General features: G+C 54.5%; 4 protein-coding genes across 4 annotated transcripts; all 4 read left to right on the top strand.

The window, feature by feature from the left end:
- The first annotated feature begins 2,098 nt into the window (after positions 1-2,098).
- Positions 2,099-2,885, top strand: LOC117847948 (uncharacterized). Its single transcript, XM_034729253.2, has one exon. It carries the CDS (start codon positions 2,178-2,180, stop codon positions 2,883-2,885), a length of 708 nt encoding a protein of 235 aa, XP_034585144.2. The 5' UTR covers positions 2,099-2,177.
- Positions 2,886-10,015: 7,130 nt separating this feature from the next.
- Positions 10,016-14,130, top strand: LOC117848679 (3-ketoacyl-CoA synthase 10). The gene is made up of 2 exons (XM_034730182.2): positions 10,016-10,544; positions 12,603-14,130. The coding sequence occupies exons 1-2, from the start codon at positions 10,134-10,136 to the stop codon at positions 13,818-13,820; spliced, it is 1,629 nt and encodes a 542-aa protein (XP_034586073.1). The 5' UTR covers positions 10,016-10,133; the 3' UTR covers positions 13,821-14,130.
- Positions 14,131-15,875: 1,745 nt separating this feature from the next.
- Positions 15,876-16,591, top strand: LOC117848681 (uncharacterized). Its single transcript, XM_034730183.2, has one exon. It carries the CDS (start codon positions 15,990-15,992, stop codon positions 16,356-16,358), a length of 369 nt encoding a protein of 122 aa, XP_034586074.1. The 5' UTR covers positions 15,876-15,989; the 3' UTR covers positions 16,359-16,591.
- A 4,642-nt stretch (positions 16,592-21,233) lies between these two features.
- LOC117849980 (uncharacterized) lies at positions 21,234-22,085 on the top strand. The gene has a single exon (XM_034731743.2). It carries the CDS (start codon positions 21,358-21,360, stop codon positions 21,727-21,729), a length of 372 nt encoding a protein of 123 aa, XP_034587634.1. The 5' UTR covers positions 21,234-21,357; the 3' UTR covers positions 21,730-22,085.
- Positions 22,086-22,582: the final 497 nt, after the last annotated feature.

Genomic DNA, 22,582 nt, shown 5'->3' with positions numbered 1-22,582 from the left:
TCAACCGCACTTCTCATTGATCAATGTATGGTCACATATATACATGTACAGGCATGGTCACATCAGCAAGCTGGCGCGCACTGGGAACATGCAGAACTCGAACTTCGCCGATGGCCACCTTCTCCCGGACGACATGAACGTCGAGTTCGATGTGCTTGGTGCGCTTGTGATGAACGGGTTTGCGAGACATGTAGACGGTGGAGACATTGTCGCAGAAGACCACAGTTGCCTTGGGCACGTCGCAGTGGAGCTCACCCAGGAGATGGCGCAGCCAGGAACACTCGGCGACGGAGTTGGTGACGCCCCGGTACTCCGCCTCTGCACTGGACCTGAACACTGTGTTTTGTTCTCTTGGAGGGCCATGAGATCAAGGAGTCGCCAAGGAACACGCAGAACCCAGACGTAGAACGCCTGGTGTCCGGGCAGCCGGCCCAGTCGGCGTCGCTGTACGCTGTCAACGTCGGTGAAGATGCGGCGCGCAGATGGATCCCGAGTGATGGTGTGCCCTTGATGTATCGTAGGATGCGTTTCAGCATTGCGGAGCGTACCTCCGTTGGAGAATGCATGTGGAGGCACACTTATTGAACGGCGTGGGCGATGTCCGGGCGCGTCACGGTGAGGTACTGTAAAGCACCTGCCATGCTGCGGTAGGAGCTCGCGTCGGAGATGGGCTTGCCGTAAGTTGAGGAGGGCTTCGGCTTCGTGTCGTATGGCGTCGCCACAAACTTGCAGTTCGTCATGCCGGCGCGCTCGAGAAGATCGTCGACATAGTTGGCTTGCGACAGGAAGAAGCCGTGGGCGGTGCGTTGGACGCCGATGCCGAGGAAGTACTGGAGCGCGCGAGGAGCTTGACGGAGGCCGTAGAGGGATCGCAACAAGTGGCATACGGCGTCGGGTCGTTGAGGGTCCGCGAACCCGGTTGGTTGCTGGCAGTAGACGCGCTCTGTCAGGTTGCCGTGGAGAAAGGCGTTGGAGACATCAAGTTGATGCGCAGGCCAGTGCTTGGTGGCGACGACGGTGAGCACGGTCCGGATGGTCGCCGGCTTCACGACGGGTGTGAATTAATGTTTCGCCGAAATCCATGCCTGGACGTTGATGGAAGCCGCGGACAACCCATCGAGCCTTGTAACGGTCGAGAGTCCCGTCGGAACGCAGCTTTTGTTTAAACACCCACTTGCCGGAGATCACGCGAGCGCCGGGAGGACGATCGACGAGCGCCGGGAGGACGATCGACGAGCGTCCGCCTCTTGTTCCGGAGGAGAGCGTCGTGTTCAGCCTGCATTGCGTTCCGCCAGGCGGGATCCTTGAGGGCGGCGCGCACCGACGTCGGGACCGGTGAGATGGTTGTTTTGGTGGTGGTCATGGGATATTTGGGGTTTGCCTCGTGGATGCCGGCCTTCGCTCGGGTCACCATGTGGTGCTGAGTCGGCTGCTGTTAGTAATTCCAGCTTGTTAGGTCGTGTCAAGTCTGTTTTTCAGTTTCAATAACTTGGGCTCGTGTACGAGCGCGTCCGTAGGAGCTTGATGCATGCTCCTGTTCATGCAGTGGCTTAGGTCGTTTCTTTTCTGTTTGAGAGTCTGAGATGCACGGCATATGACTCCGTCGTGGGATGGCACGACAAGACTGGAAGCATGGCGTGCGTGCGCGTTTGTGGTGTTAGTGGCCACATCCGTGATAGTTTGTTTTTCCTATTAATTTGCAATACAGAGTCAAGAAAAGCTGCGCGTTCTAGCAGCACAAAATAGGCTCCGTGAGTTCCAGTTGTATACGTGAGTTCGTATTCGTATTCGTATTCCGGCCATCGCTGCCGGCCGTGACGGCAACAATTGGCATCAGAGCCAGTTACAAGGCTTGGGAGCGCAACCGGGCGATCGAGTGGGCTTTCATGGTGCGCCCACGATCAGCCTCGCCGTTGCGAGGGACGCCCGGGCACGGGAGCAGTGCCGGCGCGTCGGGGAGCCGCGGCGCCAACGGCGGGGGAGCGTCCGGGAGCGGCGACCACGAACGCGGGCTCGTGATCCACAGGGTCACGAAGGAGATCAGCAGCGGCGGAACCTTTCCAGTACTCACCAAGACGAACTACTACGACTGGGCGGCGCTCATGCGCGTGATGCTGTAGGCGCGCGATCTCTGGATCGCGGTGAGCCTCGGGACAGAGGACTACGTCGAGGATCGCATGGCGCTCGAGGTCATCGCGAAGGCAGTACCGGCGGAGATGATGGGCGGCATCGCAAGCAAGGCGATGGCCAAGATCGCGTGGGACGTGATCAGAACCATGTACGTCGACGTCGAGCGCGTCCGCAAGGCGAAGGCGAATACGCTCCGGCGGGAGTTCGACGCCCTCAAGTTCCGTGACGGCGAGTCTGTGGACGACTTCAGCATTCGAATCAGCAGAATCGTCCACCAGCTCGTGGTCCTCAACGACGGGTGTACGGAGGAGGAGATCGTGCGCAAGTTCCTGCAGGCGCTACCGCCGAAGTACGGCCAAATCGCGATGTCGATCGAGACCCTTCTCGATCTCAGCGAGGTCTCCGTGGAAGAACTGATCGGGCGTCTCAAGTCGGCGGAAGAGCGTCACGATCTTGGTGGTGGATCCGGCTCCATCGCCAAGCTCAACCTCACGAAGGATGAGCTGGTCGCACGCATCGCGGCAAAGATGCAGATCTCCGGCGAGGGGTCTTTGGGGCATTCGAGAGGCTCATCATCAAGCCAAAGGCGGGGCCGCGCCGCGAGCGTGGCGGCGCACGTGGAGGATCCAGACCACCCAAGGCGGGAGGCAACGGCGGTGAGGAGATCGCCGACGACCAGTGCAGGTACTGTAAGAACACGGGCCACTAGGCTCGTGAATGCCGCAAGAAGAAACGTGATGCTGCAGCCCACGTGACCCAAGTGGAGGAGGAGGTCGAGCCCACCTTGCTGGTGGCGACGGCGATGGTCAACGCAGCGGCTTCCTCTACTCCATCCAGAACCATGACACCGGCGGACTCCTCCCCAATCCACCTCGAGGAAGACAAGCTCTTCGTCCAACTCGGCGGCGGCAACGGCGAGGGGGATTGCACCCGATGGATCCTCGACACCGGCGCGACGAATCACATGACACCGGTGCGCTCCGCCTTCACCAACATCGACACAGGCATCCGCGGGACTGTGCGCTTCGGCGACGGCTCCGTGGTTGGGATCGAGGGGCGCGGAACCATCCTCTTCACGTGCAAGAACGGGGAGCACCAGATGCTCTCTGGAGTGTACCACATCCCCAAGCTGACTGCAAATATTGTGAGTCTCGGGCAGCTAGAGGAGGAAGGGTACAAGATTCTCCTGGAGGGTGGCTTCCTCCGCATCTGGGACCAGTGGCGACGGCTCCTGGCGAAGGTACCTCGCTCTCCAAGCTGGCTCTACGTCCTCAACCTCAACATTGACAAGCCGGTGTGCCTTGCGGCGAGGAGCAGCGAGACGGCGTGGCGGTGGCATGCAAGGTACGGTCACCTCGGCTTCCAGGGGCTAAAGGAGATGGCAAGGAAGGAGATGGTGCGCGGGCTGCCGAAAATCGAGCACACTGATCAGGTGTGCGACGGCTGCCTGGCGGGAAAGCAACGTCGACATCCGTTCCCAGCGGCAAGCAAGTTCCGTGCCGCGCACTGCCTCGAGTTGGTCCACGCGGACCTCTGTGGCCCGATCACGCCACAAACACCAGGAGGGAAGCGATTGTTCCTGCTCGTCGTCGACGACAAGAGCCGTTTCATGTGGCTCACGCTGCTGCAATCCAAGGATGAAGCTGCAGCAGCAATCATTCATCTGCAAGCGCGGGCGGAGGCGGAGGCGGGGCGCAAGCTGGGCACCCTGCGCACTGATCGCGGTGGGGAGTTCACGGCGCGGACGTTCAGCGACTACTGCTCCGAGCAAGGGATCCAGCGCCACCTCACCGCTCCCTACACACCTCAGCAGAATGGAGTGGTTGAGCGGCGAAACCAGATCGTGCTTGGCATGGCGATGAGCATTCCCGGCTACTTCTGGGGCGAGGCGGTCACCACGGCCGTGTTCATCCTCAATCGGTCACCGACGAGAAGCGTGGAGGGGATGACGCCGTTCGAAGCCTGGTATGGATATAAGCCGCCTGTGCATTTCTTTCGTGTATTTGGATGTGTGGCGCATGTCAAGAATGCTGCCGGCCACCAGAGCAAGCTGGACGATCGCAGTACGCCGATGGTGTTCATCGGGTACGAGCCGGGATCCAAGGCGTACAGGTTCTTCAACCCGAACAGCGAGCGGGTCGTTGTCTCGCGCGACGCCGTGTTTGATGAAGGGTGCACATGGAGCTGGAACAAAGGGCAGGAGGTCCCCGACGCCATCGACATCGAGTCGTTCCACGTTGAGTACGTGACAGTGTCCACGGGCTCAGGCATTTCGGGGGAGCATGGATCCGGCGAAGCAATGCCGGAGCCTACATCACCAGTTTTCCCGGCGCCACCAGCACCTGCATCACCACGAACACCTACGACACCGGCAGGTGGCCAGGAGTCGCACGCGCCCACTACGGCGGCGCCACTCGACTCACCAAGGGAGGCAGTGGAGTTTGCCTCGCCGCCGAGCGAGGTGCTGGACCTCGACGCAGAGCACGACGACGACGCGCCTCTACGGTTCTGCACCCTCGACAACATCATTGGACCTTCATCACCTCCAGGCTGGGCCGAGCGCGCCCTAGACGCTGAGCTGTTGCTCGCGGTTGGGGACGAGCCTACAACATTTGAGGAGGCGCGCAGTGAGGAGAACTGGAGGAAGGCGATGCTCGAGGAAATGGCTTCGATCGAGCAGAACAATACATGGATTCTCGTAGACCTCCCACCAGGCCACCGCCCAATTGGCCTGAAATGGGTGTTCAAGCTGAAGCGCAATGAACAGGGTGTCGTCGTCAAGCACAAAGCCAGGCTGGTCGCGAAGGGATACGTTCAGCAGGCTGGGATCGACTACGCGGAAGTATTTGCTCCGATGGCCAGAATGGAATCCGTGAGAATGGTGCTCGCCATGGCGGCACGGGGAGGCTGGCTTGTGCATCACATGGATGTCAAATCAGCTTTTCTCAATGGCGATCTACAGGAGGAAGTATACGTGCGGCAACCACCTGGTTTTGTGGCCGCTGGACATGAAGGCAAGGTGTTGAGGTTGAAGAAGGCACTGTACGGGCTCAAGCAGGCCCCGCGCGCATGGAATCAAAAGCTGGACAACAGCCTGCGTGATCTCGGTTTCACCAGATGCGTCAGCGAGCACGGGCTGTACACTCGAGGCGTGGCGACGTCGCGGGTGATCGTCGGCATCTACGTCGATGATCTCATCATCACGGGAGCCTGCGCGGAGGAGGTCAAGACATACAAAGGTGAGGTGATGCGCCTATTCCGCATGAGTGATGTGGGGCTGCTCTCGTACTATCTTGGGATAGAGGTGAAACAAAGCAGGGGGCACATCACGCTGAGCCAGGCAGCATATGCACGCAAGCTGCTTGAGAAGGCTGGTCTGGAGGGCTGCAACCCCTGCCAGACCCCAATGGAGGTGCGCTTGAAACTCAGGAAGGACAGCACTGCGGCCGAGGTGGACACTACCATGTACCGGAGTTTGATCGGGAGCCTGCGGTATCTGGTGCACACCCGGCCTGACATCACGTTCGCCGTCGGCCTCGTCAGCAGGTTCATGGAGAAACCCAAGCAAGACCATTTGGCGGCCGTGAAACACCTCCTGCGGTACATCTCCGGCACCATCGACTACGGGATAGTCTACACCGAGCAAGAGAACGAGCACCCCTTCCTGGTGGGTTTCACCGCAAAGTGAAAACGGTTGGTGAAAAACTCCGCAAAGTGACCAGTGAAGTAATACTGCGCATTTGCGCACAAAAAAAATGAAAAGACAAAAATTGTGTGCGTGAGTTTTTTGAAGTGATCTTTGCAGTACCCGGTTCAGGATTGAACTAAACCTGGGGATGTTTGAAAGCATTTGAACATTGTTGGGATTTGGGAGGGTTAGGTAAAGCATGCTATTTGTGCTATGCAGAAGTTCCATATAAATGCTACGGTGAAATTTCACATCCTACTCTCTGGAAGCTAGAGCCTAGAGCAGGATTTGTTAATCTAGGGTTGCTGAATATATCCAGAAGTAGAGGCTCTGATTTCTGATGTATGCATATGCGGTTGTTTTTTTTCCCTCCTTTATAAAGGAGTGCCAGGATAGCATAATTGGGAGTTCCTTTCGGCCAAACAGCTTTGCCTATGCTTGTTCTCTCTGAAGGGAGTTGACATTTCTGAACATTCAGTCTGCCTCAATTATCTCTTACTGGTGTTTACAGGATGTCAAGATCATAGTCATCTGAGCAGCAAACTATATATATCCTTGTTGGCGGCTGTGATTGCTGCATGATTCCATCACTTGTATGAAGCTGTTACAGCTGTGAGGCTATGGCCTTATTAGGGCTTCGCAAACGCCCAAGTTACACCCAGTCTTTTGCCAAATTTTCTCAACCATTTATTTGTGGGTAATGATTTTGTAAAACGAAGTTATGCACAATGGTGTTTGCCGCACTGGATGCGGGGACGGACAGCAGCTTAGAGTTGAAGGAGTTATTGGAATCGCAGCAGTAGTGCAGGTGCAGAGTTGCAGACGGGTGGTGATGGCAAAGAGTGCGCGTGGCAGGTCCAAGTGTCCAACAATGGTAACCAGGCCTTCTATACCCGGGAAGATCAAACCTGCTCTGGATCCCAACTAGGGAGTTGGATCCCATCAAGCAGCAAGCACGTCGATACGTCGATCCTATGTGAAATTCTTTTTCCTTCGCACTTGTCTTTTTGCCTTTTAACAAGAGATATTTCACTTCAGCGTTCACTGGCTGGTCCATGGAGAAGATCCACCACCTCTGCTGCAAACATGCTCACATGGAGATCAGAGGCGCGGCTTAATGCAACCACATGGGAGCAAGACGCCCCCATTTACTTCCTCCTGGGTCTTTGCCACCATGAATGTTGTTCTTGCTCTACGGATCTCCCGCCCGTCGGTGCCCGTCCATCCACTTGATGCTTGTTTGGATGGGCGGCATGTTCGTTATTTATGGCTTCACAAGGCAACAAGTCCTGATTCCTGAAGGACCTAACAATGGCGGTGCTGTTGGGAGTTCACCGGATTGATAAAATTGTATTCTTCCATGGATATTCCTGCGTTGTTCAGATTTCGTGGATTTATGGGTTATGGCCCTGGCGCTGCTCGGAGAACCGACCATCTCTTCCATGGATACTGGGCGTTGCAATGGAATGGAGCATACTTTTCCCCATCAAACAAATCCTAATTTTCCAAACCATTTCCATTCTGAATTGAGTTGCTTGCATTTTCGGCCTTTTCTAAAAGATGATTTTGATGTGCAGAAGGTGTGCCGTGCTGGATGCCTGGACCATCAACCCTATCATAAAATCGGGATACCTCTCCAGCTGAAACTGTTGCAGCAGTACTATTAAGAGGTACAATGTGAACTGCCGTGTCAAATTTAGGGGGCCGGAAGTAGTTGCTGGGATCCAATACGCACATTAATCTTTTTGTCCCCATCACTGTGCATGGTACATGAAAAAAGTATATCTACACATCTGACCGGGCAAACAGAGACACTCAACTTACTCAACCGCCTTTTTTCTTTTGCTGGTGTCATTTAAGTCATTGTTATCCTCCTGATGGTGACTAGAAATTTTTGTCGGATCCTGAGAACGAGCACCCATGGGAGGCCAAGATCGCGTGTGATGTCGCGAGTCGAACCCCCAACCAACTACTCATATGGATGTACTGTACCGGAGCCCGGAGGATATATGTGGGGTCACGCTGTCACTCTTGGCATGAACGAGGTCCTGTTTGGTTTGAGTTGCTTATGCATAAGCAACTAAAAATAAGCAACTTATTTGCTTATAAAACCAATCACCCTTGCTTATTGGGTTGCTTATGGAGCTGTTTATTTTTAGCACATAAGCAACACAAGAGTTGCTTATGGAGGCTAAAAGGTGCACTTTACATCGCCTGTCCTCGTTCAATGCACTCTACTCCTCTCTCTCTCCCCTCCCCCATCGCCAGATCCCCTTCCAACGCGTTGGCCCGCCGCTCCCGCCCCGCCGTCGCCGGCGGCCTCCGCCCGCCGCTCCCGCCCCGCCGTCGCCGGCGGCCTCCGCCCGCCGCTCCCGCCCCACCGCCACCCAGGTCACCTGCTGCCGCTCCCTGCCCGCCGCCGGCCCCCGGGATCGGGCGTGTGCAGGAAAGAAGAAGCGTGGGGAGGCAAAGAGGGGTAGCAACACAAGGGGCAAATATGACAATATCCACCTCATTCAATGCTCATAAGCAAGGGTATCCAAACAGCTAGACTAAAAATAAGCAACTCCAAATAAGCAACTTTTAGCTGTTTATAATAAGCAAAAGGAACCAAATAGGCCCTGAGCAACAGCTCTTGCCGCTGTCACTCTGCCTGTCTGACTCCCAGCCTGAGGTCTCTGTGCACTGGCTCGCCGAGTCCTGTCATCTTCAAACAAGGAAGCAGAGCGCTTTGTTTTTCTGTTCCCTGTCTGTAATTTTGTAAACGTTGTAAATGTTCCGAAATTATCCTTGTCAAAAAATTTGTACTTCCTCCATTTCAAAATTATAGGTCGTTTTGACTTTTCTAAGTTCATAAATATTATTGTGCACCAAGACATACACTTATGTCTAGGTGCCTAATAATATCTATGAACTAAGAAAGTTAAAATGAACGGGAGGAGTAAGAAGCAGAAACTCACTCATTGTATTTTTCCAAAATTCCTGACTTCCTTGTGTGATGTGATATTACCTGTCAGGAAATTTGAGGCAACTGGGGTGGTACCCGTGCGGTTTCAATGCCACGAACGATCGAGTGCCCAACCGATTTGGGTGAGCCAGCAGCCAATTAAGAGGCCGTCCGTGAGATGAGATCGTGCTCGTTTCCTTCGACCGCCTCATCACACCCATCTCAGGGAATCGGAACGAATGAGCTCCAGCTATCGCCGAGCACGGCAGGTCCAATTCATGTCACCCCGGCGAGGTTAGGTGTGCAGGCCAGGCGCCCAGCCAGGCAGCATCATGCCAATCGCAAGCCGGACCAGCCGATCGGCCTATCCGCCACCTCCTCCCTCCGGCCAGATTCAGTTCGCAGCTTCTAGGCCACTTTCAGTGCAGCGATACCTCACGTCGTCAGCTACTCGGCTGCCAATTGACATGATCTTTTTTGTCTCGTTGAGTGTCAATCGACCTGATTAAGGATAATGCAGGTCTCATCGATCAAGCCGATTGGGCCACCATTTCAAGGCAGCCATCAGTTTGTCTTCCAACTCCCTTTTTTTTTGTGTGTGTGTGTTTGTGTTTGAAATGGAGGGTGCAGTGTGCGTCATTGTTCTTGAGCGAATCCGGTTAGCTCTGGTCCGTTCCAGGCCGTTTTAAAGGAAAACCAGACATACCTCCTCATGTCACGCAGACAAAGCGTACATATCTTCTTCACACAAGTAACGAACTTAGCGTATGGTCACACGCTACTGATGCAAGTGCCAGAGGATGCAACATTGAAGCCAAAGCGCAGTTCTCATCATATAGGTACTGTAAATGACGATTAAACCACCTTAATTTTGATGGAGAGACAATCAAGGTGTCAAAGATTTAAATCCTAAGCCCTCATGCTATACACACCATTGCACACTCATCAGTGTTTTAAACGTGTACATACAATGGCCATTTCATTTCATTTTTTCTGAAAAAGAATGCACAATTAAACCATGCCGGTACTAGTAAAACCCAGTGAACATGCAAAAAGCTCTTGCGCCGCTGTGCAAACTCAGCAGGCTAGGGGCACATCACCAAAGACGCATGCATGGAGAGGCAGGCATGAACACCATGCCTCTAGGGGAGGCTAGTGAAGTGATCTCCCCCTCCGTCCCTGGCCTCGCCTCTAATGGCATTAACTGCCACCCACCCACCCGCCATCTCCTCCCCTACCCGGCTGCTGCTCCTGCTGCTAGTATATCAGTACTAGCTGGACCCTTGCCCCTCCCCCTCATCTCGCCACTGCTCGATCCGGCGACTGCCACCAGCAGCAGCCTCAGCTCCCAATCCACCGACGGAGGCCATGGCGCGGGAGCAGGCGCTGCTCTCGACGGAGATCGTGAACCGCGGCGTGGAGCCGTCGGGGCCGGACGCCGGGTCGCCGACGTTCTCGGTGCGCGTGCGCCGCCGGCTGCCGGACTTTCTGCAGTCGGTGAACCTCAAGTACGTGCGGCTGGGGTACCACTACCTCATCAGCCACGGCGTGTACCTGGCGACCATCCCGGTCATCGTGCTGGTGTGCGGCGCCGAGGTGGGCAGCCTCAGCCGGGACGAGCTGTGGAACAAGGTGTGGGGGGAGGCCACCTATGACCTCGCCACCGTGCTCGCCTTCCTCGCCGTCCTCGCCTTCACCATCTCCGTCTACATCATGTCCAGGCCCAGGCCCGTCTACCTCATCGATTTCGCCTGCTACAAGCCCGCCGACGAGCTCAAGGTAAGGCATCCTGCCTCGGCCTAGATGCGTGCTATACGACAACACGACATGAGCAAGCGCATCCGGCAGTATGATTTGCATGCAAGCACACCTATCGATCTGCAGGTGCAGCACAGATTAGGCACTCGCGTCCACTAAGAAACATGCTTTTCAAGCCTCAAGCAGATTTGACTTGACTTGCTTTCTCTTGCTTGTTTAATTTGTAAGTGCACATTTCATGGTCATGTTGCACGCACCTTACACACAACAAATGGATATATACATCTGATCTGATCTACTATATATGAGAAAAATGGATCAGGCTGATGTCTTGAATTAGGTTTGTTATTTGAGGCTATTTTTGTAGTTGACATAAGCCAAACTGCAAGCAAAAATCATGTCACGTGTAATGTAACTTTACTCTAGCTTTAATTGTACTTACAAAGTGTGATTCATGGACCTACTCCAAAAATGTTTCATCTGATTAATTAGGTTGTGGCATCTTGGTATCCCGGGGCACCTGATCATACATGGTCGTTCATGGCATCCGTCTGCTACTGCTCGATTAGTGCATATTTTGTATAAAAAACATGAATCGATCAAGAGCTAGAGTTTATGGCTCTTAACTTTGCGAGGTCATGGTTGGTAGAAGGGATAAAGCGCACTCGAAAGGAGGATAGCAAGGGCAATTCATAACAAGCTTGAACAGCTAAACATTAGGCCATGTTTGGGAGGAGGTCGCTAAAATTTAGCCATGGACTAAATTTTAGTCCCCTCAAATAGAGTGCTAAACTTTAGCCTGTTGAGGTGTTCGGATGAAGACCTAAAATTTAGCACCTGTTGCACAAAATGACTACTCTACCCCTCCCACCGATGCCCCTCCCCCTCCATTCCTTCCTGCAAGCCAGCAGTGAGGCGGAGGCGGCAGGGCTGGCTGGAGGCGGAGGTGGCGACGGCAAGGCGGGGTCAGGCGGAGGCGGGCACGGCGGTGGGGCCGGCGGAGGCGAGGTGTCGTGGTGCCCCTCGCGGGGAGAGAGAGAGTGAGGGGAGGAGGCGGCGGGACCGGCGGGCGAGGCGGAGGCGGCGGGGCCGGCCGGAGGTGGAGGCGGCGGTGGCGAGGTGGGGTCAAGCGGAGGCGGGCACAGCGGCGGGGCCGGCGAAGGCGAGGCACCGTGGTGCCTGTCGCGGGGAGAGAGAGAGTGAGGGGAGGAGGCGGCGGGACCGGCGGCCGAGACGGAGGCGGCGGCGGCGAAGTGCCGGGCATAGCCAGCGAGGCCAGGCGGAGGCGGCGAGGTGGCGGGCGGAGAAGGACGACGGTGGGGTCTGGCGGGGAGGAGAGAGAAGAGCGCGGGGTAGGAGAGAGGGGAGGGGGGCAAGGGGGGAATTGGTCTGGGGGATCAGTTTTAGTCAGTTTTAGCTACCTCCAAGTGACTAAAGGATTATGGGGGTGCTAAATTTTAGCACTTGAGTTTTAGCTCACCTGTTTGAAAGCACTTGTAACTAAAATGGACTAAAATGAAGGTGCTAAAGTTTAGCACCCCTCTCCCAAACACGCCTTCAGTAGGATCTTAAAACACTCATGTGAATCTACTACCATTGCTAGCTGGGCCGGCCCTTTAATATGGTCACAGCCTCGGCCAGCTGCCACCAATTGCAGGACCATAAATGTTGCAGCATAAATGCAACTACACTGACAGATCGCATCCACATGACTAGTACAATTCTACAAACTCGATCATCTGAATCTAATCCTCCATCAACATGTATAATCAGCCATCATCAACAGTTTGTCATGCAAATAATCGGACCTGCTGGCTCGCATTCATGAATGGGCGCGTTGGGCCTCGGGGCCCACTGGTATGAATGGGCCGGCCGGTGGCAGGAGAGACTACCTTTAGCTGTACGCTGTTTCAGTGTTCCTGTACTGTCAGCACGGGCATGTCGGTAGGATCACTCACTCTAGTGCTGACCATCCATCAGCACAGGAGCAGAGCATGCTTGGTTTGATCCGCATGTAATTGCAAATAGAATGGATTAGCAGCTGCTAATATAATAGTTGATGCTGGTGTGGGCATGCAGGTGTCCAAGGCGGAGTTCATCGACCTGGCTCGCAAGTCGGGCAAGTTCGACGAGGACAGCCTGGCGTTCCAGTCTCGGCTACTCGCCAAGTCCGGCATCGGCGACGAGTCCTACATGCCGCGCTGCGTCTTCGAGCCCAACGTCAACTGCGCCACCATGAAGGAGGGCCGCGCGGAGGCGTCCACGGCCATGTTCGCCGCCCTGGACGAGCTCTTCGACAAGTGCCGCGTCCGTCCCAAGGACGTGGGCGTGCTGGTCGTCAACTGCAGTCTCTTCAACCCGACCCCGTCGCTGTCGGCCATGATCGTGAACCACTACAAGATGCGCGGGAACATCCTGAGCTACAACCTCGGCGGCATGGGGTGCAGCGCGGGCGTCATCGCCATCGACCTTGCACGCGACATGCTGCAGGCGAGCGGCGCGGGGCTCGCCGTCGTGGTGAGCACGGAGGCGGTCTCCTTCACGTGGTACCCCGGGAAGCGGCGGTCGATGCTGATCCCGAACGCCTTCTTCCGCGCGGGTTGCGCGGCGGTGCTGCTCTCGAACCGGCGGCGCGACTTCCACCGCGCCAAGTACCAGCTGGAGCACGTGGTGCGCACGCACAAGGGCGCCGACGACCGGGCGTTCCGGTCCGTGTACCAGGAGGAGGACGAGCAGCGGATCAAGGGCCTGTCCATCAGCCGCGACCTGCTGGAGGTGGGCGGGCACGCGCTCAAGACCAACATCACCACGCTGGGGCCCCTGGTGCTGCCCTTCTCGGAGCAGCTGCTTTTCTTCGCCGGGGTGCTGTTCCGCCACCTGTTCCCGTCCAAGACCTCCACACCGCCGCCGGCGACGACACCCGGGGACGCCTCCGCCGCGGCCCCCTACATCCCGGACTTCAAGCGCGCGTTCGAGCACTTCTGCATGCACGCGGCGAGCCGCGACGTGCTGGAGCACCTGCAGAGCAACCTGGCCCTGCGCGACGGCGACCTGGAGGCCTCCCGCGCGGCGCTGCACCGCTTCGGCAACACCTCCAGCAGCAGCATCTGGTACGAGCTGGCGTACCTGGAGGCCAAGGGCCGCGTCCGCAGGGGCGACCGCGTGTGGCAGCTCGCCTTCGGGTCCGGGTTCAAGTGCAACAGCGCCGTGTGGCGCGCCGTCCGACGCGTGCGCCGCCCGTCGCGCAGCCCCTGGCTCGACTGCGTCGACCAGTACCCGGCGCGCATGGACGCCTAGTAAGTTGATGGTGGTGGTCTCTGTCTAATCTGTCGCGTGCGCCCTGCGCTGCCTGCCTTTAATTATATGCTACCGATGATCCATGGATGGAATAGGACGCGATCGATCTGCATGCGCGTGTAACTTTGGTTTGTGTTGCTTGTTTAGCGGTTTAAGGGAGAGAGAAGAGACACTAGTACCATAATGGATGCGCCTGCGTGCGCGCCGTGGAAGTGCTTCTAGGTTTTATTTGGTTTTTGCTATAACTTTTCAGCCCTCCTGTTTATTCTTCTCCTTTTATGCATAATATAGACGTTTATGTTTCAAATTATGTGCTTTGAAGGTTACTCTCTCTTTCTCTGGTTGATTCCAGTGCCAACCAAGTTTGCAAACATGCATACAGACAGTACATCCTCTCTCTGTGTTCTTTTCCATGAGAAAAGAGTTCATATTACAAATAAGTCACTACCAGATAATTGACTTTCCATCCAACTCTTTTTATCCCGGTTGATTTTGGACCGGATCAAAAATAAGGCACCGAAAGGGTATCGACAGGAGAAGCTTTAGCCACAATTGTAAATACCTGACACCGACACCTCCCCCTCCAACCGGGACAAAACATTTATTCCCGATTGGTGGCAAAGGAGGGGGATCTGGTTTTAAAAGTGACCTCCCTTCGCCGCCTCCCTGGTTTGGAGCACGTTGTTCCCAAATCATTTCGGTCTGCGTTGAAATGCCAGATCCGCGAAAAGTTGTTGCAAACTTTGTACTGCTACTCCTGATGAAATTGGATCTCAGACATTGTTGCTGCCAATTTGATGCTCCTCCGTTGTCGCGTTGATTCCTCCTGTCAAAATGTGTTTAGCTCCGGTTTGGTACATTTGGATTTGGCTGATCTTGATTGATGATTGGGCTTAGGTTGGGCCTGGCCTAATCGGCACCCCTCATCCTCATCTTGCCCAATAATTGGCCGTTGTTGCTTCTCGACGCGTGTCGATGTCCATGACCCATTTATCAATCAGTGATGCGCCATGCATACTCGAAAATCACCACAGATTTGCTCTGCGATTTGGTTACGAAACAGTGTACAGTTGCTGAGCTACATACTGCGTATCAAAATGATCAGCATTTGGTTGTGCATCACAGATTCGCCCTCACCCTCAGCAGATGAACCTTGACCAGGATTCCATCCACATGACCCTTCGCTGCTCCTTTGGTCGGTCAACTTTATCCTCTTCTTGTTTTGCTCCCCTATCCAGTACTCCTCGCAGCTTCTGTCCTGCTGATGTTTAGAATGGCAGATGCCGCCGAGGTCGTGCGCCTCGTCCACCTCCAGGGCTGTGCCAAGGCTGTTGCCTCCACAACGCTCAGGAACCGTGGTCAGATCGCTTGATTCAGAGATCCCCTGCCGCCTTACCTTATCTCCCGTGCATACGCTGCAGCAGCTATTTTCATGGCATAGCTGATGCGGGTAGAAGAGGTAGGTGCGTGCTTGCACTAAGAGCTGTGTGGAGAGAATTTTTTTTCGTAAATACGCAGGAAAGCTACGTATCTTTATATGTATTAAGAAAGAAAAACGTGTAGAACGTTATAACGCGGACCTATCCCCGGACACTCGCACACGGTTTGCAGGAGAGAATAAACAAAGTGATGCGTCCGATGCTAGCCCCGTCCGACGTCCGACGATAGTTTACGCACTCCTATCGCGTGGGGCAACAACCATTAACCGCTCGAGCTGGCACCACCGTCACGGCAATGAAACGGCCAAAAGAGACCACTGCCCCCTATTAGCCACCACCTGGACGGGCCCAGCTGTCGGTGGCTCAGGAAAGTAAAGAAACAACGGCAGCTGTCGGTGGCTCAGGAAAGCGGTTATTGCAGAGGAGCAATTATTGGCAGGGTAACCGTCGTTCGCTGTACAGGAGTACAGGTGTACCACGGCCCATGAGGCCGTGCGACGCGTAACGGACCCGTGCAGGGATCGACGCCGCGTGGCCACGCGGCGGTCTTATCCGCTCGCTCGTCGTCCCCATCGCTTCCCTTCCCTCCCCGCTCCGATCGCTATAAGTTCCCCACCGTCCCCAAGCCATAGACATCCATCCATCCATCCTCGTTTCCCTTCAAGCAAAAAGCAATCAAGCAACTGCACTGCACCCGGTCAGGGCAAGAGAAACAACCAACACAGATCCAATGGCGATGGCACCGTCCTCACACGCCGTCTCGTTCCCCGCCACCCCGGCGGGTGGCGCAGCCGTCTTCCGGCCCCGCGGCGCCGCGGCAGGAGCCGGGGTGGTCCGCGCGGCCGCCGGGTCGGCGGAGGGCGGCGGCAAGTGGTGGGCGCCGCTGGTGGGGTGGTCGGGGAAGGCCGACTACCTGGAGGCCCCGGCGCCGGTGGTGGCGGTGGCGCAGGACGGCGCGGCGGCGGCCCGGAGGCAGTTCGTGGGGGGGCTGACGGAGGAGAAGGCCCGCGAGCTGCGGGCGCGGATGGCGCAGACGGAGTCGTTCCACGACGCCATGTACCACTCCGCCATCGCGTCCCGTCTCGCGCGCTCCGCCTAGGGCCAGTAGGCCGCCGCCGCGGGGACGAGGAACTCGCCGGCGCCGCGTGTACATAGTAGTAGTAGACTGGTAGTGGTAGTCGTTGTCGAGGAGGAGCGGGACGGGGTTCCGGTTTTAGCGCGCGACCCCGTTCTGGTCCATCTCTGACTCCGCATTTTACCGTGGATGTACGGATGGTGCTGTGATCTCGGCTTAATGTGGTTTACATCATCACAAACTTTGTTGTTTTGATCCGATTGGTGCTTAGATGTGTGATGATGATCCCCTGCTTTTGCATCGTCTATCAACACAAGCCGTGGATGAGGCTCCCACCGCCGGAGTTGCCATCGAGCCGCCTCCTCCCTCCCTCCCTCCCTCCCGTACGTTTTGACATCAAGTGTCAGCAGCAGCGTGGCGCTGACTCGGCTCGGAGCGGGAGCCGGGGACGCGGTCGGTGCCCGTGACGCGGCGCGGACCGGCACTTGGCACGCGCGCCGAAGCAGCCAGGCCCCGCCGCACGGAGTACCTACCAGACACTGTGGTCCACAGACCTCACGGACCGTGACCACCTGACGAGGATCCGAGACGACGATTCTCAATGCTCACCTGATCTGCGGCCATCCGGGTCATTCTCTCTTGATGACCAACTCGTGGCTCTCGGCTTTCCGTTCCACATCGGCCCGAGTCCCATGTAAAAGGCACTACGATGTCGCATGCCAATCTTTTCTAGAGAAACACACGGACCGAGCATACGCGCACGCAAAACACCTGCAGCGCAGCCGAACAAATTCAAACATCCGCCAGGGGCTACCTTCTTGAAGGAAGGGAAATTTGTGAAAGGAAACAAGTAATGCGGGTGAATAATTTCTCGAGAGTTTTCAACGACAAAAAACCGAGTTTTACTAACCATAAATTACTTCTCTACACGTCATTTTTATTTTAGTTGACTTCAAGATGTAATAAATTATTTGCTCCCTACGCATCCTTGCTCCCATTTGCTACCATGAATCCGTGCCGCGAAACCTCTTGAAAGTCACACCACTAGTGCCTGCTTATTGGGATGTCCAAATAATCGCACTGCTGAATTCTTTCTTCCAAGAGGACCGCATGGGCAAGTTCAGTGGCAGGCGCAGGAATTCAAGATTGAGTGTGTATACATAGTGACGAACCAAACAATCATCGCATATAAAAGATAAAGGTTCATGAAAATAAAGGTTAAAGGCTACATGGTATAGTATAAATAGTTCCTTAATCTAGTATTCATACAATATTTTGAAACCATCAACTTATAAAAAATTACAAATTAACTCGATGAGGCAGCTTTTGGAAACGGGAGATGATGTCTGTTGTAGGAAAGTTCCTTCTCGATAAATGTAATCAAACAATCATTTAAATATTGAAGCGCCCCTCGTGTTATTTCTTAGCTTGTTCTTCACAAAAATCAAAGCCGAAAACTATTTCGGACCTGTTTGGTTTCACATACTTATGCATAAGCAAATAAGTTACTTATGAAACTAATCACTCTTGCTTATGGGGTTGCTTATTTTTAGCCCATAAGCAACACAAGAGCTGCTTATGGGGACTAAAAGGGGCACTTTACACCTCCTGCCCTCGTTCAATGCACTCTACCTCTCTCTCTCTCCCCCCTCCCCCGTCACCACTCACCAGCTCCCATTCCTCCGGGCCACCCGCCGCCGCCCACCTCCGCGCCGCCCGCCGCCTGCCTCCGCGCCACCCGCCTCCACGCAGACCCGCTGCCGCTCCCGGCCGCCGCCCCCGGCCGCCGCCCCCGGCCGCCGCCCGCCGCTCCCGCCCCACCGCCGCCGCTCCATCGCCACTCCCGCCCCACCGTCGCCCCGGCCAGCTGCTGCTGCTCCCTGCCCGCTGCCGGCCCCCGGGATCGGGCGTGTGCAGGAAGAAGAAGTGTGGGAGGCAAAAAAGAGGGGTAGCAACATAAGGGGCAAATATGACAATGTCCATCTCATTCAATGCTCATAAGCAAGGGTATCCAAACAGCTAGACTAAAAATAAGCAACTCCAAATAAACAACTTTAAGTTGCTTATAATAAGCAACTCAAACCAAACAGGCCCTTCCACCCTTAGAATTTGTATCCCTGATAGCAAACAAAGCAAAATGCCCTCGATATGGGCTCTGCCTCCTCTGTGTTTGTGCTTGCTGGGGCCGGCGATGCTTCCGACCCTTCCACACTTGCCATGGCCGTTGATGTCACGCTGTGACTTGTTCCGCCCTTGCTATGGCCGGCTGTGCAGAAGGCATGGCGCACAAACCCCATGTCAGATCAGCCCTCTGCTCTTGCGCTCCTCTTCCATATAGCAGGCACCGATGGATGGGGACAACCATGGCCAAGGAAGGAAGCTAACCCTAGCACTAGCGGCAGCAAACTAGAAAATGGATGAGAAGTTGAGAGAGGAGAGGAGGCATGGGGATCACGATTCACGACGTCGGGGATCACAGAGAAGGGGATTCACGTCGTGAGGCAACAAGCCGAGCAAACAGCCGGCCCACAAGCGTGTTTTTCTTGTTTCGGCTCAGACAGACACGTTTTGACCCACTTTTACATATTAGGATATACCTATATGTACTAGATAAATTTTTTGTGTACATATGTACACCCATGTACCTCTACTGGGTCTGCCCCTGGGCGAGTTACCCCTTCGATAAGCCTTGGTCACCCTTTCACCTTGGGCAAAAGGGCGGTTCTCGCAGCTTGCGTGACCCTAGTTCTAACTTTCCAACCATGGAAGTCAATAAGGACAAACAAACTCTTCCAAAAAAGAAGAAGAAAGGACAAACAAGTGGAGAGTATTAAGGGCCAATTTGGTGGGGCTCCGCCGTGGCTTCTGCTAGAGCCCTGAAAAAAAAAGGTAGCAGCTCCTCTGTTGAAGCACCGATGGAGCTGGAGCCGGTTTTGAACTAGGGGGTGGAGCCAAAAATACTGGCTCCCTCCGGCTCCTCTCCGTCCCCACACCAGCACGTACCAGAATACCCTTTTGAGTTGGTGATTATTTCACCTAAAAATGCCACAAACGGCAGCAAAGCGCATGGCGTCGGGTCATGGGCCGTTGGGGAAGTGTTGCGTCGCCGTTAGGGCCATGCGGCTTCGGGGGAGCATCGTGCAGGGGCTAAAGTGGTGCCCCTGAGCTGGAGCAGCCGGCACGACGCCTACAGAGCAGAGCAACGGCCAACGGCGGTGGAGCAGCAGCAGGGACACAGCATGAAGGAGCTGCAGGGGTGGAGCACCAGCTGCTATGCAGATGGGCGGTGGAGCAGCAGCAGAGCAACGTGGTGGTGCCAGAGCCGCGCGCATGGGGCAGCCCGCAAGCGGCAGGCCGGCAGCGGCCAACAAGGCAGAGAAGAGCGAGGGCCGAGGAGCATTCTTGTGCGGTGGAGGAAGCGAGCATTGGATAAGGATGATGGATTGAGAGAGAGAAGATAGAAAATAAAAGGTGAGAAAAAAATAAAAAAATACAAGGGTAGAGAGAATAAAATAATAAAAAGAAAAGGAAATGAAAAGGAAAAAGTAGATTATTGTTAATCTATAATCATACTAATTAATCATTTTTATTTTAGATGAAATCGCTACAATGAAGTTAGATAGCGAGGGGTATAATGGACATTATTCATGAAAAATAGGAGAAGCCGTTTTGCCAAACATTTTTCAAAACGTCAAAACGGTTCCAACTCTACTAGAGAAGCAACTTCATCAGAGGAACCGCAATCGGAGTCTTTTTCGAAGGAGCCGAAGTTCTACCAAAGATGCCAAACCTAATTTGGTCAACAAACGAGAAGCGGTAATCACACGATGTAGATAGAAGCATCTACTTGAGTTGAAAATGCAAATGTACTCCGTAGACAGAGGCATCTACTTGAGTTGAATATGCCAATATGGAGTACAATATAGGTGGCTGGCATTTATTCTTTAACAACAGTAAGACTTGACAATGGTCATTTTTTAGGCATCTTGAAAAATTGTTATCATTATGATATGGATGGAATTGAAATTTTCCATGTCATACACAAATTCTTAGAAATTACTCCCTCCGTCACAAATTACTATTTTAGCTTTTCTAGGTATATAACTTTTGCTATATATATAGACATAATATATATTTAGATGTATATCAAAAGGTATGTATCTAGAAAAGTCAAAACAAATAGTTCGATCTTTATCTCGTTCAGAATCGAACATGAGATAGAGATCATCATGATGCCAAAAATTGTTAGAGCAATTCCAGCACATCCTCTAAACAACCCCCTATCCTAAGTTTTAGAGGGCCAAGTAAAAAAAATGCATTCCAACAAGCTCTCTACTTATCTCCCTATTTTAGTGAGGCTTTCAAATTCCCCCTCCACGTTTCATTCCTGAGGGGTCACTAGGGAGCCCTCTATTTATGAGGGCTATTGCTTGATTTGGAAGTATTTTTGTGGCTCTTAAAAAATAGAAAGAATCTCCATTTAATCTTCAGGGCTTAAATCAATATAAGAACTATTTAAAAAATAGAAAGAATCTCCATTTAATCTTTAGGGCTTAAATCAATATAAGAACTATTGTTGGAGTTGCTCTTTCCCCGTGAGCATCTCTTCTAGAAAAACCTAAATTAAGACGACATTGCGTGTTCGCCCTACCTTCGCAACAACGTTAACCGCCCCCAACGGCATGACCGTCACGGCGAAAAGAAAGAAAAAAAAAGACACCAACGCCGTAGCCGGAGCCCGCAACCTGACCCACGCGTCAGTGACATGACGGGCCACCGTTGCTGGACAGCCTGTAACACCGTACCAGGATGCCGCGCACGTATCCACGCGGCGGTCTTATCCACTCGCCCATCCCATCCCTCCCTCCCCTATCCGGCCGCTATAAACGCCCCGCCACCCCTACGGCCTTCACCTCCATCACCATCAGCATTCATCTTTCTTTCCCAGGCTTCAGCAGCATCCTCACCTCGCACCCACCCACCAAATTCCAAAGCAAGCAACAGCCCGACCGACCGATCCGAAATGGCGATGGCACCGTGCGCAACCGCCGCCTCCGTCTCCTTCCCCGCCCGCCCGGCGGGGGCATCCTCCGCCCGGCCGCGCGCCGCCAGCGCGGGCGCCGGGGTGGCCCGCGCCGCGGCGGGTGGCGGGGAGGGCGGCGGCAAGTGGTGGGCGCCCCTGCTGGGGTGGTCCGGGAAGGCCGACTACATCGAGGCTCCGGCCCCCGCGGCGAAGGAGGCGGCGTCGGCGGCCACCCCGGGGAGGGCGTTCGTGGGGGGCCTGACGGAGGAGAAGGCCCGGGAGCTGCGCGCGCGGATGGCGCAGACGGAGTCCTTCCACGACGCCATGTACCACTCCGCCATCGCATCCCGCCTCGCCCGCTCCTCCGCCTAAGGCCGTGGAGACGACGACGAGAGCGACCCGCCGACATCGCCGTAGATCTGGCGCTCCGTCCGTGTGCGCCTACATGTGTATATGATATGCCTGTCGCGACCTTTTTTTTTCTTTTTCTTCTTTGGATTGGGGATTCGTTCCCCCATTGTTGTTGTTGCCGAGGAGGAGAAGGCAAGAGAGCAAAGGGAGGGGGATCTGGTTTTAAAAGTGACCTCCCTTCGCCGCCTCCCCGATCTGGAGCGCGTTGTTCCCAAATCATTTCCGGTCTGGGCTGAAATGCCAGATCCGCGAAAAGTTGTTGCGAACTTTGTACTGCTACTCCTGATGAAATTGGATCTCAGACATGTTGCTGCCAATTTGATGCTCCTCCGTTGTCGCGTTGATTCCTCCTGTCGAAATGCGTTTAGCTCCGGTTTGGTACATTTGGATTTGGCTGATGATTGGGTTTAGGTTGGGCCTGGCCTAATCGGCACCCCTCGTCCTCATCTTGCCCAATCTTGCCCAATAATTGGCCGTTGTTGCTTCTCGACGCGTGTCGATGTCCTTGACCGATTTATCAATCAGGGATGCGCCATGCATACTCGAAGATCGCCACAGATTTGCTCGAAGATCGCCACAGATTTGCTCTGCGATCTGGTTACGAAACAGTGTACGGTTGCTGAGCTACATACTGCGTATCAAAATGATCAGCATTTGGTTGTGCATCACAGATTCGCCCTCACCCTCAGCGGATGAACCTCGACCAGGATTCCCCTATCCGAGGACTGGATCAGCAATATCGACGACACAATTGGCATTTTTTAATTTCGTAGATATTTAATTGCTGACACCGACCTCTCTCTAAAGTAATCGA

The sequence above is a fragment of the Setaria viridis genome, chromosome 3 (assembly GCF_005286985.2).
Source record: "Setaria viridis chromosome 3, Setaria_viridis_v4.0, whole genome shotgun sequence".
NCBI lineage: Eukaryota > Viridiplantae > Streptophyta > Magnoliopsida > Poales > Poaceae > Setaria > Setaria viridis.
Note: the sequence above shows the minus strand (reverse complement) of the source record. Positions and strands in the feature narration are given on the sequence as shown.

Coding starts and splice junctions, on each gene's coding strand:
- LOC117847948 (XM_034729253.2), top strand. CDS start 2,178: ATGGCGCTCGAGGTCATCGCGAAGGCAGTACCGGCGGAGATGATGGGC.
- LOC117848679 (XM_034730182.2), top strand. CDS start 10,134: ATGGCGCGGGAGCAGGCGCTGCTCTCGACGGAGATCGTGAACCGCGGC. Junction 10,545..12,602: donor AGCCCGCCGACGAGCTCAAG/GTAAGGCATCCT, acceptor GTGGGCATGCAG/GTGTCCAAGGCGGAGTTCAT.
- LOC117848681 (XM_034730183.2), top strand. CDS start 15,990: ATGGCGATGGCACCGTCCTCACACGCCGTCTCGTTCCCCGCCACCCCG.
- LOC117849980 (XM_034731743.2), top strand. CDS start 21,358: ATGGCGATGGCACCGTGCGCAACCGCCGCCTCCGTCTCCTTCCCCGCC.